Source organism: Taudactylus pleione, unplaced genomic scaffold (genome assembly GCF_031769625.1).
Source record: "Taudactylus pleione unplaced genomic scaffold, aTauple2 ptg000217l, whole genome shotgun sequence".
Taxonomy (NCBI): domain Eukaryota; kingdom Metazoa; phylum Chordata; class Amphibia; order Anura; family Myobatrachidae; genus Taudactylus; species Taudactylus pleione.
In genome coordinates this window covers 5,657,362-5,671,292 of record NW_028284619.1, presented here as the reverse complement: position 1 = coordinate 5,671,292, position 13,931 = coordinate 5,657,362, and the positions used below count along the sequence as shown (strand labels likewise).

Here is a 13,931-nt window from a genome sequence, read left to right as displayed (position 1 = left end):
TCACTCAAATGGTTTATATATACCTCCTGACCCATTCAGTAGTAAATGTTAATAGATTACACCTCCACTTAGCAAACTAGTCGCTATTTAGTCAATTTAGTTTAAATCCATTGTCTATCAATACTTTTACCAGTATTTTATTATTGACTAAGAGCTGACGCCATAATATTTTAAGGCTCAGGGGCCTATTCATCATACCTTAAAACTCTCTGGAGGTAATTAGGTTTAGAACTCGCATGGTGTTCTACCTAATTAACAGAGGAATTCATCATTCCTCCTCTCCATAACTATCTATTTCGAAAAGCTGTCATTTTTGCGATGACAGCTTTTTCGGGAAATAGATAGTCTTCCCTATCTACACTAATTTACCGCAGCTGTAATCTGTGTAATCTTACATTTGTAATGCCAGCACATGTGCAGCACTGCCTACAGCGGTGGTAAGTTTGTGCCCCCCCCAACCCCCCCCCCTCGCTCACCTTCTCCCCGTCCCCGCACTTACCTGCCCGCTGCAGCACCTCCGGCTCCGGTGGCTGTGCTGTCACGTGTTCTCCCAGCAGCCCACAGTACAGTTTAGAAAAAAAACAACAATTTTTTTCTAAACTTTATTGTGTTCTGCTGGGAGAACACGTGACAGCACAGCCCCAGGAGCCAGAGGATGGACCAGAGTGCTGGAGGAAGACGCCGGGGGACCTCACCAGCTGGAAGCAGGTAAGTGTCACCTGCTATTCGCCACCTCACAGTGGCGGATAGTACCTCCATCAAATTCCGAAAATACATAATTTTCGGAATTTGATGAATAGCATAATTTCCACATCCCCATTCTAATGTATGGGGAGTGTGGAAATTAACGCGGGGGGACTTAGCAAGGAGATATCAATGATATCTCCTGTGCTACATGTGTTCATGAATACTAAAATAACGTTAATTAAGGAAAATATCCTTAAAAACGTTATTTTAGTGTTGATGAATAGGCCCCTAAGTTTGCTACAATTTTAAACACTAAATTGTGTATCGCTGTTCACGTTTATTATTGGCACCGTACCCACCTATTTCTTATGTATATATACTGTATATAATCTATCATGAGCTAGAGCTGCCCCACCAGTCTAGTGCCAGTCCAGGAGTGCTGAAGAGAGGCCCCATCTCGTCCTCCCCCCACGGCTCTTAATGGCTGATCCGACACATCAGCCTCTCTTCTCCCCAAGCTAACTACAACCCCACCCTTCCCGCTGAAGGTCCCGTGTATCAGTGCCTCTGGCACTATCCCACCCCATCACTAAAGGTTTTTTGAATTGGCACCCACCCACCGACAATGTCTCCCCCAGCTGGATGTCCCACAAATTAGCACCCACTGCCCTCCAACCCACCAGAGTGTTGCAAATCGGCACCTTTCACACCACACACCCCCATTCACGCAGGTCCCACGAATTGCCTCATGATGCAGCACCTCCTGAACCCCCACGCCTCCCTCCCATCCTCGCCGAAGGTCCTGCAAATGTCAAATTCCACACACATCTCTTCCCAATCAGAGGTCTTGCAGATTGGCACCTAACGAACAGCTCCCCCTCTGCACCACAGTCCCAGTCTGTAGGATGTAGCCTGCCACCAACCCACCTAGTCTGGAACCGGTCATCCCCTGCACCAGTGTGGGGTACATACAGCCACTACTAAGGCCAGCACTGGAAGGAGATGGAAGGAAAATGTAGTGGAGATGAAAGAGGGAAGGATAAAGAGGGCAAGTAGGGAAGAGAGAGAATAAAATCTCAGCAGTGTGTGTATATACAGTATGTATGTATGTATATGTCCCTTTTATTTACTGCGGCTTCAGTTGTGTCAAATAGTTTCCAGGTCCCGTGCGACTTTTGGTGGCGACTTTACCTCACACAAAGTTCCATTGTGCTTCTTCTGCGACTTTGTACATTTTTAAAACCAATTTTAGTGCAGTTAAAATGAAAGCTCAGCGTCTATAGTACACTGTGAGCGGCTTTATGCTGCGTCTACGATGCTACTAAGATGCAATATTTCAAGAAAAATATGGTACGCTACTCCTCTCGCAGCGTCTCCATCGCGACGGACATCTTGGGCTATATAGTGTAATGACACCCAGTGTATGAGAACACAGCTGTAGCTATCTGTCTCCCTGTCTCTCTCTCTGTCTCTCTCTCTCTGGGCCTCATTCAGAGGCTGTCGGAGGATGCAATCGGTCGCTCAGAAACTGGGCGGCCACTTGCATCCTGACCGCCCGCCTCTGTTTCGGTCGTTAGGCTGTGGGTTTACACCCACAGGTCTAACGACTGCTCGGGTGATGGTCGCGATGGTCAGAGACCATCACGACCATCGCGGCTTATGACGAGACCCTAGGGTAGGGTCTCACTTGTCGTAAGCCCCGGAGAGCTTCTGGCTCTGTCAGAGCCGGAAGCTCTCCACTGACATCACTAGTGATGTCAGTGGGGCCTCCCCCAAACGGTAGGCGTTCCCATGGGAACGCCTCCGTTTGGGCTGCCACCCCCCCGGCCTGCCTTCCAAAAGGGGCGAGCTGTCAATCAACATCGACAGCTCGCCCCCTTTGGAAAGAGACCCGCTATGACCGGTGCTGGCGGTCGTAGCGGGTCTCACGCATGCGCACAAGGGAGCCGGCTCCCTCGTGCGCTGGCGCACTGGCCAAACATCGAGGCGGCCGTGCGGTCGTAGACCATGCGGCCGCCTCTGAATAAGGTCCTCTGTCTCTCTCTGTCTCTCTCTCTGTCTCTCTCTTTGATAAAATTTGAAGGGATAAATAGTTCCAGTGACTCATTCTCATATATAGATCAATGTTTGTTGCAAATAATGTCCCCCAAACCAGTCCGTCATTTGCAGATTTAACTCCTATAAGATTAATATTAGCATCCATCCTATTATAGTCCCGTGCTGTATACAGTTGTTATGAGCTGTTTGATGTTACAATTAGTGTTCAGGCGCTGGCAATGTCCATGTGTCAGACAGTGTGGAGATAAAGAGAATGGTGATAAGGCACCAGCCAATCAGCTGCTAACTGCCATTTTTCAAACACAGCTTGTGACATGGTAGTTAAGAGCTGATTGGCTGGTACCTTATCACCATTCACTTTATCTCCTAACAGAGCTTAGTAAATAGACCCCTGTACGTTTTAATGTGCAGTGTGTGACCATATAGCCAATTATAAGTGTTTTCTATAACTGTCTTTCAGGGTAACCAATACATTAGAAGATCCATTGTGGCACGCCCTTATCTGCTGGAAAAATATGAGGTGGTCAGGTAAGATGTGTTACTGAATGAAAGGAAAATAAACATGTTCACATGTTAATTGTGTAAAGAGTTACATGTTGTAGACTATAATGTTTCCCCGCACCTGTATGTTATTACAAATTCATGGAATGTTGTATTTAGTGGACCTCTGTTTCTTTAACCTTACTATGCAACCAATACAGTATGTACATCCATGAGATGTCTTTACCATTATGGGTCATCATCAGGGCAGTGAGTACATTGTAATAATTCCCTATATTGTCCATATAAACTACTCGTGTTCATATTAGAGTATACAGTATATAATCACATATAAGTATATGTGTGTGTGTATATGTGTGTGTGTGTATATATATATATATATATATATATATATATATATATAAATAACACATAGGGACTTACTGTGTAATACCATACAACTCTGAATCAGGTGCAAAGTTAGTTAGTATGGACGGTAAACACTTGTATCATGTTTTGAGATCAGTGCTTTTCAATTCCAGTCCTGGGGACACACTACAGCGCAACTGCATGTTTTCCATATCTCCTTGCTGGAGCACCTGTATATTCAGTACTAACTGACACATTTTAAAACATCCACAGGTGGTTCTAATTATTTCGCTTGTGATTCTGTGAGGAGACCAGGAAAACATGCACTGTTATCAGTGCAGGATTAACAATAGGGCAGCGGGTAGTTGCTGAGGACCCTCCATACATAGCTACATCATCAGCATGGGGGGGACTGTGGCATAGTTTGAAGTGGGGTTTCTGTGTGGCATAACATGAACTGGGGGAACTACACTGTGTTTAGCACATTTGTGGTGTTGGGAGTATTTACACATTACAGTTTTAAAAACATTGTCAGCTTATCATAATGACAGCTTTTTTGGTTGAGGCTACCACAATTAGCAGCCCCGTGGCCCCCACACACCTTGATCCGGCCCTGACAGTGTGTCCCGAGGACCGGAATTGAGAAGCACTGACTTGTATTATTAGAGTCCGTAATGCATGAGCGGGTTCCCACTGGACGCTCACTAGCCAGTCTAATGACCTACAATCATAGTGATATTTCTCTATTAGATGTCATTTTGTTGTGTAGAAAACTGTCTATTTTGGACACACAGCTAGGGCCGTGCACATGGCAGTATGCAGTTAACTCATTTGACAGGGTATATTAAGAGCTGTAGATGGACCCTACCCTCACTCCCCTGATGAAGTCCATGTGGGTGGATGAAACGCATATGTAACACTCGGACCACTTATAACCTACCTTTTATTGCTATTTGGTAACATCTTGGATACCATGTTCTCACTGTGAAGGATCTCTATGAGATTAAACTTCGGTGCAGGTTTACACTAATCCCTGAAACAATCTCCAACAAACCAGATCAGATACATTTATACTCTATATATCTGCATGTAGATGATACCCAACCTAAATAGGCCTAATGTGGACACAAATTAATTACAGATAAGCAAATTATTTTCATTCACTTTGGTACAAAGTTTATTCACTCTACAGTATATTTTGACATATTATCATGATCTTCCCAGAATTTATTCAGTATTCCACGTAACCCACATTCAGTGTGCAATGTGATACATGATGCATTTGTAAGTGATTCGGCTCCCATAGCTCCATGCTAGCTCTCCGGGGGTGGGCAATACCTGACAAGAGGGTCAGGGGGATTTTAGGAGAGGAGGGGGCCAGTATACAGCCTCTCAGGCAGCACAGTGGATTCTGGCTGACTGCTTCTCCAATCCTTAAACATCCAATCCTGCTGCTTTTTTCCAGGTTACAGGGGTCCCTCCCCCTTATTATAGAAATGTACTGGAGTAATGGAAAGATGGTGCTGGGACATTAGGTCAAAGAAATTCCTATTGAAAATAGTTTATGAATAAAACAGTTTAAATATAAAAATCCATGCATCAAAAAATAAATATATGGCAATGTACAATTTGTACTACAGAATAAAAGGGATTTGCCCTCCAGCACACTGCAGCAATATTAACAAAAATACTTGAATCCTACATAATAAGAGAAATTCAGAGGCATTAGTTACATACATTTGCAAATATATGAATATGCGCCAGGCCAGCGTCAAGGCTCCTCTATACTGGCGAGAATGTACAATTTGTGTAATAACTTCTGTCCACCAAGTGTGTTATAAAGGGGGGCTATGTAAAGGGAAATTGGTAACGTGGAAGGGAATTACTAAGTAGGAGGAGGACAGATTGGGACTGGGTCCATGCCTCACAGGTAGCCCATGGTTCACAGACCTTACAAAGGGATTTAGTTGCATAATTGATGATATATACAATATATTCCATGCAAAACATGTGCCCAATTTTATTGAGACTATTGGGAGGTAACTGCAATTTCCAGGCTGCTAACAGGTGACAGACAGCCACATTGATAATTTGACGAATCAACTTTATCTGTTACTGGTAATATTCAAACAGTCAACCCAATCACTTTATATATAATGCAACAAAAATGATATTGATACTTATGCCTCGCGTTTTTTCACACTGCACGATATGGATCACGTTTCATTCACTTAATCGTAATGTTTTCAATATAAGTCCATACATGTAAAAAATGGAAAAAATAGGGACCAATGTGAAGTATTGTATATAATACAAGATAGTAGGTTCCCCTTTGTACTTTGAAGAAGGAAACACGTGGGACAACTTCCATAGGAGTCCAATAATATGTAGAAGGACAGATCCTCACCACCAATATGAAATGAGATTCAGCGTACCAAGAACTCACTTTTCAGTGTTGTGGGAAAAACTTATAAAGGTATTTTTAACTCCCGTGAGCATCACCAAATACTGCCCATATGCTCACTACAATTGTGCGTACCCACAACACTGAAAAGTGAGTTCTTGGTACGCTGAATCTTGTGAGAGCTTACAATCAAAAGTGGACAAGTCAGACAGGCTTCTATTACATCATGGCCGCCCTGATTTGAAAGAAGTAATTTCCTTTTCCAAATAACAGGAGGGATATCTTCTGTTTCAAATAATGTGTCACCTAGCTGGGCTGTAACTAGGGGTGTTTGAGCAGCGCTGGGGCGTAGGGTGCAGCGCCCTGCCCTTTGGCACCTGCTTGTGGCTTGCAGGGTGCCTGGAATGTCGCCCTACAAGCCAGTAGCACTTTTATTTGAAAACTTATACTGTAGATTGGTTTCTGTTTTGTGCTATTGTGCACAGATTAATTAAAACCAAAGTCAGAACCACTAAATATTTTGGTTGTATTTCTCAAAATCAAATAAAAAATACACACGTTTTCATTTTTTGTTGCCTTTCAAGCATACTTATTTATAATATTTATGCTAAAATATTGTGAAAATGCAAATTTTTCACATAATTTTTGTTTTACCTAAATCTACTAAAGGGCAATTGTAGGAGAATTCAAAACATTCTCCTCCAAGCCCTAATTATCTGTTTTTTATTTTTAGTAAGCAGATGTAATTTCCCATAATTGTAACTGGAAATGCGATCTGCTCAGATTTACTAGATTTGATTTGCAAAAAAAATATACCGGGGGGAGCTCTGTGATAATAGCGCCATCTGGAGATGGCGTTATAAGGGCTTTTCTCCTCTCTCCAAGCTCTGTCCCTGCATGATATTTGTTGCATCCTGGCGATGTATTCAAGTATCGCGTTGCGATTTTGGGCAAAGTTATCACATTCCATATACATCTGAGCTGCGGATTGTGATAAATATGCCCCTTTTGTACCAACTTCAATAATAAACACTTTTAAGGACATTTTGGGATGATTGTATTTGCAGTATTAGGATTAAGCAGGCTAATGGTATTTCCTGAAAATAAAAATCAAATCCTTATGACAAAGAAAAGGCCACAATTTGTGTGGCTACTTATAAAGAAATACAGATATTGATGTTGGAATGTAAAGAGCAGAAAAAAAAAGTTCTAAAATAGTCTCAGCACAGGCAGGTCTGCCAAGAGGTGGCCCGGGTAAAAGGGGTGTGGCCTCATCGCAAGAGGCGTGGCCATGCCCCTTAGGTAAAAAAAGATACTTTTTTGGCACTGTGCGCTGGCGAGGGGGGCACTGTGAGCCCCTTCAGCCTGGTGCATAACCAGTGGGGGGCGCGATGAGCTTGATCGATCCCCCCACAGGCATAGAAGACTGCTGTGGCTGCTTCTTAGCATCTGCAAGCAGTCTCCCAGTGCAGCCCAGCACTCAGCAGCGTGTGCTGGACTGCTGTAATGTAAGAGGGGGGGTGCCGGGCCCCTCCAGCAAACCCGGGCCCGGGTAATTAGTACCCGCCCCCCCCCCTCTTGGCACCCCTGAGCACAGGGGGGGTAGAATATACTCAAAGATGTTAAGATGTGTGAAATGTAAATGCAGTCAGATGAAAACTATCTAAGACTAATTTTTACATTGTAGTCAAAATGATCGGGTTGATTACGAGCTCAGACGCGTCATCGCTAACATTGGAGGACACACTCTGGTGGACAATCTACACCTAGCATGAAGCTGCCGCAAGTTTATGTGGTGCGATTGATGGTTGTGTCTAAAGACGTACCAAGCAGTATTTGAGCGTCTAAAGTCCTTGCACATTCTGACGCTCGCCAGTGCACCAGTAAAGGCTTTGAAGGGGTATTTGCATAAAGTCGCAGATATGCCATTGTCGAACACTGCAGACACGGACCCCACTGCGTCTGACTCACAATTAGGCCCTACTTGTACTTAATGAGTGGCATAGACTAGATAGCTAAAGAATGATGGAAAACAGCGTAATACAGTTCTCATACTGTATCACTCTTTGGGCCTGATTCAGAAATGTGTGCTAATGCAGCTGCGAATATGAGGTCAATGGCTGTGTTATAATATGCTAATGTCGCAGCCGCCTGAATTTATATTGAGACGCCCACCAGCGGCTTTGCAAATTCATGTGACTGCATCGGTCACAGAGCAGTCGACGATCGTCCTTCTGAGTAACCCTATGGTCGTACTGGATGGCTGCGGGAATTGAGACGCCAGAGCCATTTTTACTGTGTACGGGATTACAGTAACAAGCTGAGACACACCCCGAAAATGGTCACTTTGTTTGAGTCCCCCATCGCCCATTGCTACCCACAAACACTCCCTGACTGTCAATCACTTAACACACTCGACTAGGACTCATGCGCTGACCACCGATAACCACTCAACTACGTAATCCTCTGCTTTGTATCCATCTATGAATCAGACCCTCTGTCTCCTAATCAGTTTATCTCCCGGAAATTGACAACCTGTATTTCAAGTTCAACTCATCATGTCTCTCTTATACACAGGTATCGTACGGATCTTCGTGGTTGTGATCACGATGCTGTCGATATGGTATTTTTCAGAAACCATTTTCACCACAAAATGGGAATCAAAGAGTCTACAAAATATTTTTGGTAAGTAAGCAAAGGACTAAATATACATACCTTTATCAATTTTGACAACGATGAGGAATGCCCGCTATTTTTGAATAGAATTAATATTTCCAAAAACACATGCCAAAGTGTGTGTATTACCTGAGCTGCTGTAAGTAATATATCAGTAGGGGATACAGTCAATATCCCAGCGCCCGCGATGCCGGCACCGATATTACCAGCATTGAAATCCCGATGCCTATCACAATACCGGTGCCGACGTCCCGACTGCCGGGATACTGAAGGTAAGTAGCGGGGTGTGGGGGAGGAATAAGATGTGGGTTAGGGTTAGGCACTAGGGGGAGGGTTATTGTTAGGCACTAAGGGGGGAGGGTTAGGTTTAAGGTGCAGGGAGGGGGAGGTTAGGTTCAGACACTGGGGGGGAGGGTTAGAGTCCGAGGTTAGGGTTAGGCACTAGGGGGAGGGTTAGGCACTATGGGGGGAGGGTTAGGCACTAAGGGGGGAGGGTTAGGTTTAAGGTGCAGGGAGGGGGAGGTTAGGTTCAGACACTGGGGGGGAGGGTTAGAGTGCGAGGTTAGGGTTAGGCACTAGGGGGAGGGTTAGGCACTATGGGGGGAGGGTTAGGCACTAAGGGGGGAGGGTTAGGGTGCGAGACTAGGGTTAGGCGCTATGGGGAAGGGTTAGGCACTATGGGGGGAGGGTTAGGCACTAGGGGGAGGGTTAGGCACTAAGGGGGGAGGGTTAGGGTGCGAGGTTAGGCACTAGGGGGAGGGTTAGTTTTAGGGTGCAGGGAGGGGGAGGTTAGGTTCAGGCACTAGGGGGGGGTTAGGGTTAGGCACCATAGATCGAGGGTTAGGGTAGGATGAGGGGGAGGGTTGGCATACTGAACAACAAGTGTCAGTAAGCTAGCCCTGTCGGGATGCCAGTGTGGGGATTCGGACAGCCGGGATCCCGACTACCGGAATCCCATTCCAATCCCATCAGTAGTTCTCACACTTGACTTAATACATGTCAACAGAAGGAGATTACACCCATTTATTGAGCTCTATCAATAATCAGTTGTCTAGGAGCCAATAACTTCATATAACCGTCTCCTACTTCAGTGATGATCCTAGTGATCTGATTCCTTAGGAATGAAGTTGCAGCCAACATACAGTATTGGGGTCCTTCACTGACAGGCTGATTCAGCAGTGCATGTACGTGTATTGCTGAACGCAGATACCCGACTATTGCATGTGAAGAGCGGGTCCTGCATGATCGCTCACAGAGCGGCAGCAGAATGTCAGTGATTGACAGTTTGTGGATGTTTGTGGGCTGGGAGGGGGCGGCAATGGCCTCCGTTTCCCAAAACAGTGGCGTGTCGCCGCCATTGGGTGGGAGGGAAGAGGCCAGGATCTCCATCGGCAGATGGAGATTTCCTGGCCTCTTGTGGGCATCTGTGATGGCCGGCTTGCGTGACCCCATGGTACCTCAGCCGGCCGAGGGACATGCAGCACGAATCAGTAATGCATGCAGGAGCCGTGATGCCTCTTAATGCATTACTATACTACAGCTATCACAGCTGCTAACATGTTAGCAGCTGCGATAACTCCTGCGTCCGCAGCTGAATTACCCCCTGAGTTCAAGCAATGTGTAGAAGTGAAATTACATTGTTCAGCATTTATTAGATGGTGCCATTTATTTGTTGAAAGTTTACTTTTTAAGAATATGTTAAAGCGAAGGAGCTTCTCTCTTACACATAATTTTTGAAGAGGCGAGGCACAGAAGCCTTTGGGGTCTATTTACTAAGTAGTGTTAGGAGACACAGTGAAAAGTGATAAGGTGCCAGCCAATCAGCTCCCAACTGTCATTTTTCAAACACAGCCTGTGAGATGACAGTTGGGAGCTGATTGGCTGGCACCTTATCACTTTTCACTGTGTCTCCTAACACTGCTTAGTAAATCGACCCCTAAAGCTCTAGCGTTCTGAATAACTTACTTGCAGCTTGGTAAATATACCAGGGACATGTGGTGAGGTCAATGGCTGGGGAGGCACACATGAAGATGGGTCTGAGTGTTGGGGGCCTGTCTCACCCCCTTACTCACTGTAACTCTCCCCTCACTACACTAAGCTTCAGTGTCCATTGATTCTCCTACCTGCATCACTGTGTCTTCTCTTGCTGCTAATCTCCGATCTCTAAACACTGCAGTGCACTTCCATATTTAGAGGCTTGCCTCTATTAGCGCTCTTTCTGTGCAGCTTACTGCCCATGGTGTGGCCCCACCCACAGCTCTGCTAGCAGACTATATTATACAGAAACGAGGCTGAGCACTTGCTGCCTCATCTCTCGCATCTATGCAGTCCCAGGGAGCTCCACAAAGCTTGTGAGTGTTAACTATACAAATGATTACAATAAACAAGGAAGATGTTTATAAGTTATAAATATCTTTGTATTATTCTAATAATTTTTATATCAAATCTCAGGAAGCTCTGCCTCTCTTGCCTACCCTGACTGCACTTCCCTGGTATATACACTGGTGGATTTAAGTACAAAGTCATCATGGATAGAGAATGTTAAAAATCAGTAAGCGCTTATCCACACAGACATTTTTCTAGAGGTTAGAGATGTCTCATGTGCCTGAGCAACAGCAGCAGAATACACATTAAACATTTCCGCTTAGACTTCTATGGGATTTAAAAGAAACTGTCCCTAAATGTACTGAATGCATGTTTTTTTCTTTTTAAAATGCTTTATCCTAGTATGAAAACCTACTGTATGTTTACATAACATTGTTTTACTCCTGAACAGGTCTGGCACTCCGGATAAATAACAATGGATGTGTCGGGTGCTTTAACAAATAAATTGATAGGATACACAAAGGTGCGGCACTCAGGTCAAGTGAACAACCAACAGAAGGCTGAACAGCTCCGATCAACGTTTCAATGTCACTGATACACTGTCAATAACACTGAAACATTGATTAGAGCTGTTCAGTCTCCTGTCGTTTATTTGACCTGAGTATCGCACCTTTCTGGACTAATATATATATATATATATATATATATATTCATAAATATTCTTACACTAGGGTTGGCCATCGATGTTTCAAAAACGTTGATGGTCGATGTCAACTACTTTTGCCATCGATGTCAGAGAGCCTATGGTTCTGATTATTTTTATATGTGGCAGGACAGAACTTAGGGGGTCATTCAGAACCGTTCACGAGCAAATGACGCTCGCAAACGGGTCGATGTTGCCCCACTGCGCATGCGCACGACAGAGGGAGCTCCGTCGTGCGCATGCGCGAGACCCGGACTGCGACAGCCAAGCTGTCGCTCCGGGTCTCGCACCAAAGGGGGCGTGCTGTCGATGTTGATTGACAGCACGCCCCTTTTGGTGGGTGTGACGGGGGCGTGGCGGCCAGACGGAGGCGTTCCCATGGGAACGTCTACCGTCTGAAGCCGGCCCCACTGACATCACTAGTGATGTCAGTGGGAGTGATTTTGGCTCTGATAGAGCCAAAATCACTCCAGGGCTTGCGGAAGCGAGACCCTACCGCAGGGTCTCATCGCAAGCCCGATGGTCGCGATGGTCTTTGACCATCGCGACCATCATCATGGACGCTCGCTATAGCTGTGGGTGGTCACCCACAGCTATACGAGCGTCCAGGAGGACTCCTCCATTTTCATGGAGGAGGGCCCTGATTCAGAGCAAGCGCTCTGGTCAGAGCGTCCGGCTCTGAATCAGTCCCTTAGCCCCAGCACCTGCTAAGCCCCACCCCCATTATTCATTGGCCCCCAACCCGGCATGCCCACAGCAGAGGTGATCTTGGAGGAGGTGGAAACAATCGATGGTTCACCATGGATGGTTTGTGTGCCATCGATGGTTATCACTGCTGAGCCCATTGATGGCCATCCCTAACATACGCATACATATATAAGTGGGAGAATCCGGCACGCATCCACAATTTGTCAGTGCCAATAGCAGGTGTTTTCAACAGAACTAAATGCAAAGTGCACGAATAAAGGCAGCACTCTTGGGATTTTCAAACCATGAAATAAGTGCTTGTCACAGTAATGTCATGTCCGATGTTTCAGATTTCCCAGAGGAAAGATTATTAAAGCTGAAACGTTGGACATGACATTGCTGTGACAAGCATTTATTTCATGGTTCAAAAGTCCCAAGAGTGCCACCTTCATTCAAGTCATTCGTGTACTGTATGTATGTGTGTGTGTGTGTGTGTATATATATATATATATATATATATATTATACACATGCACACAGTGTATATAAGTGTGTGTCACAAGCCACCATCACGGCTTGTTACCTTAGTGAGTTCCGGCGGTCACCCCTCTTCCAGGATGCCGCATCCCCCGGTCATTGGGTCTGACATCTTCCCCGGGCACAATGCAACATGGACGCTGAACTGAGACAGCGCCTGCAGTTGCTGGGAGACCAAGACACCGGTCAGCTGGGTGTACTTCTGGGACTGCCTGGTAGATGTGCAGTGTCTCAGCTGCTGGCAATCAATCTCTGTACCTGCATGTCATTGGTGGAGAATCTTTTATTAGTCTGCTGGACCATCGCCACTTTGCCGGTTATAGTTTACCCTTAGCGTGTAAACCCTGGTTCCTGTCTGTTTGGTCAGAGTTCTCCTAGCCAGTATTCTGTCGGTGCCTGCAGACATCTGTTCACCTGCTGTGATTCCTGCTGAACTACTGCCTGCTCCTGTATTTGCTGCTTTACCATCCATAGCAGTGAATTCTGCAGTGGCCCCTGCCAGCAGCCTTGCTGATCCTGCGGCAATCACCTGTGGTCACACCATGGCCCTCAAGGCCACACCTCGGCTCCCAAGGCTGCACCTCAGCTCTCAAAGTTTCCCCACAGCCCTCATGGCCACATATCCACCAGCTAGGTTGCACCACAGCCCTCTAGGCTGCATCTCGACTCTAAAAGCCACACCTCGGCACTCAAGGCCAAACCTTGGCTCTCCAAGCCGCACCTCGGCCCTCAAGGCTACACCTCGGCTGTCAGTGCCGCACCTCGGCCCTCAAAGCCGCACATTAGCCATCTAAGTCGCATCATTGTCATCCAGGTTCTGTAACTGCAACCTTTTCTGCACATTGACAATTGTTGTGTATATTCCTGCCTGTAATACCAGCAGCAGCCTACACCAAGCAATCACCGTAATAGTCATGTAAGCCTCTACTGTCCCGAGTTTAGGACCAGACGGTAACTTAAGTACCAGTGAGCATACTCAGCTCTAAGGCAACAACGGGGGGCTGTT

The 13,931-nt window shown here is 45.8% G+C and overlaps 1 protein-coding gene across 4 annotated transcripts in view; it reads left to right on the top strand.

The window, feature by feature from the left end:
- Positions 1-13,931, top strand: part of LOC148517435 (protein FAM3C-like) — a 121,606-nt gene that overhangs the window by 67,647 nt on the left and 40,028 nt on the right. For all 4 annotated transcript variants that reach the window (XM_088478708.1, XM_088478707.1, XM_088478710.1 and 1 more), the window contains exons 2-3: positions 3,206-3,273; positions 8,576-8,683. In XM_088478708.1, coding sequence (XP_088334834.1) covers positions 3,261-3,273; positions 8,576-8,683 — 121 coding nt within the window. In that variant the 5' untranslated portion in view covers positions 3,206-3,260. The remainder of the gene's footprint in view (positions 1-3,205; positions 3,274-8,575; positions 8,684-13,931) is intronic.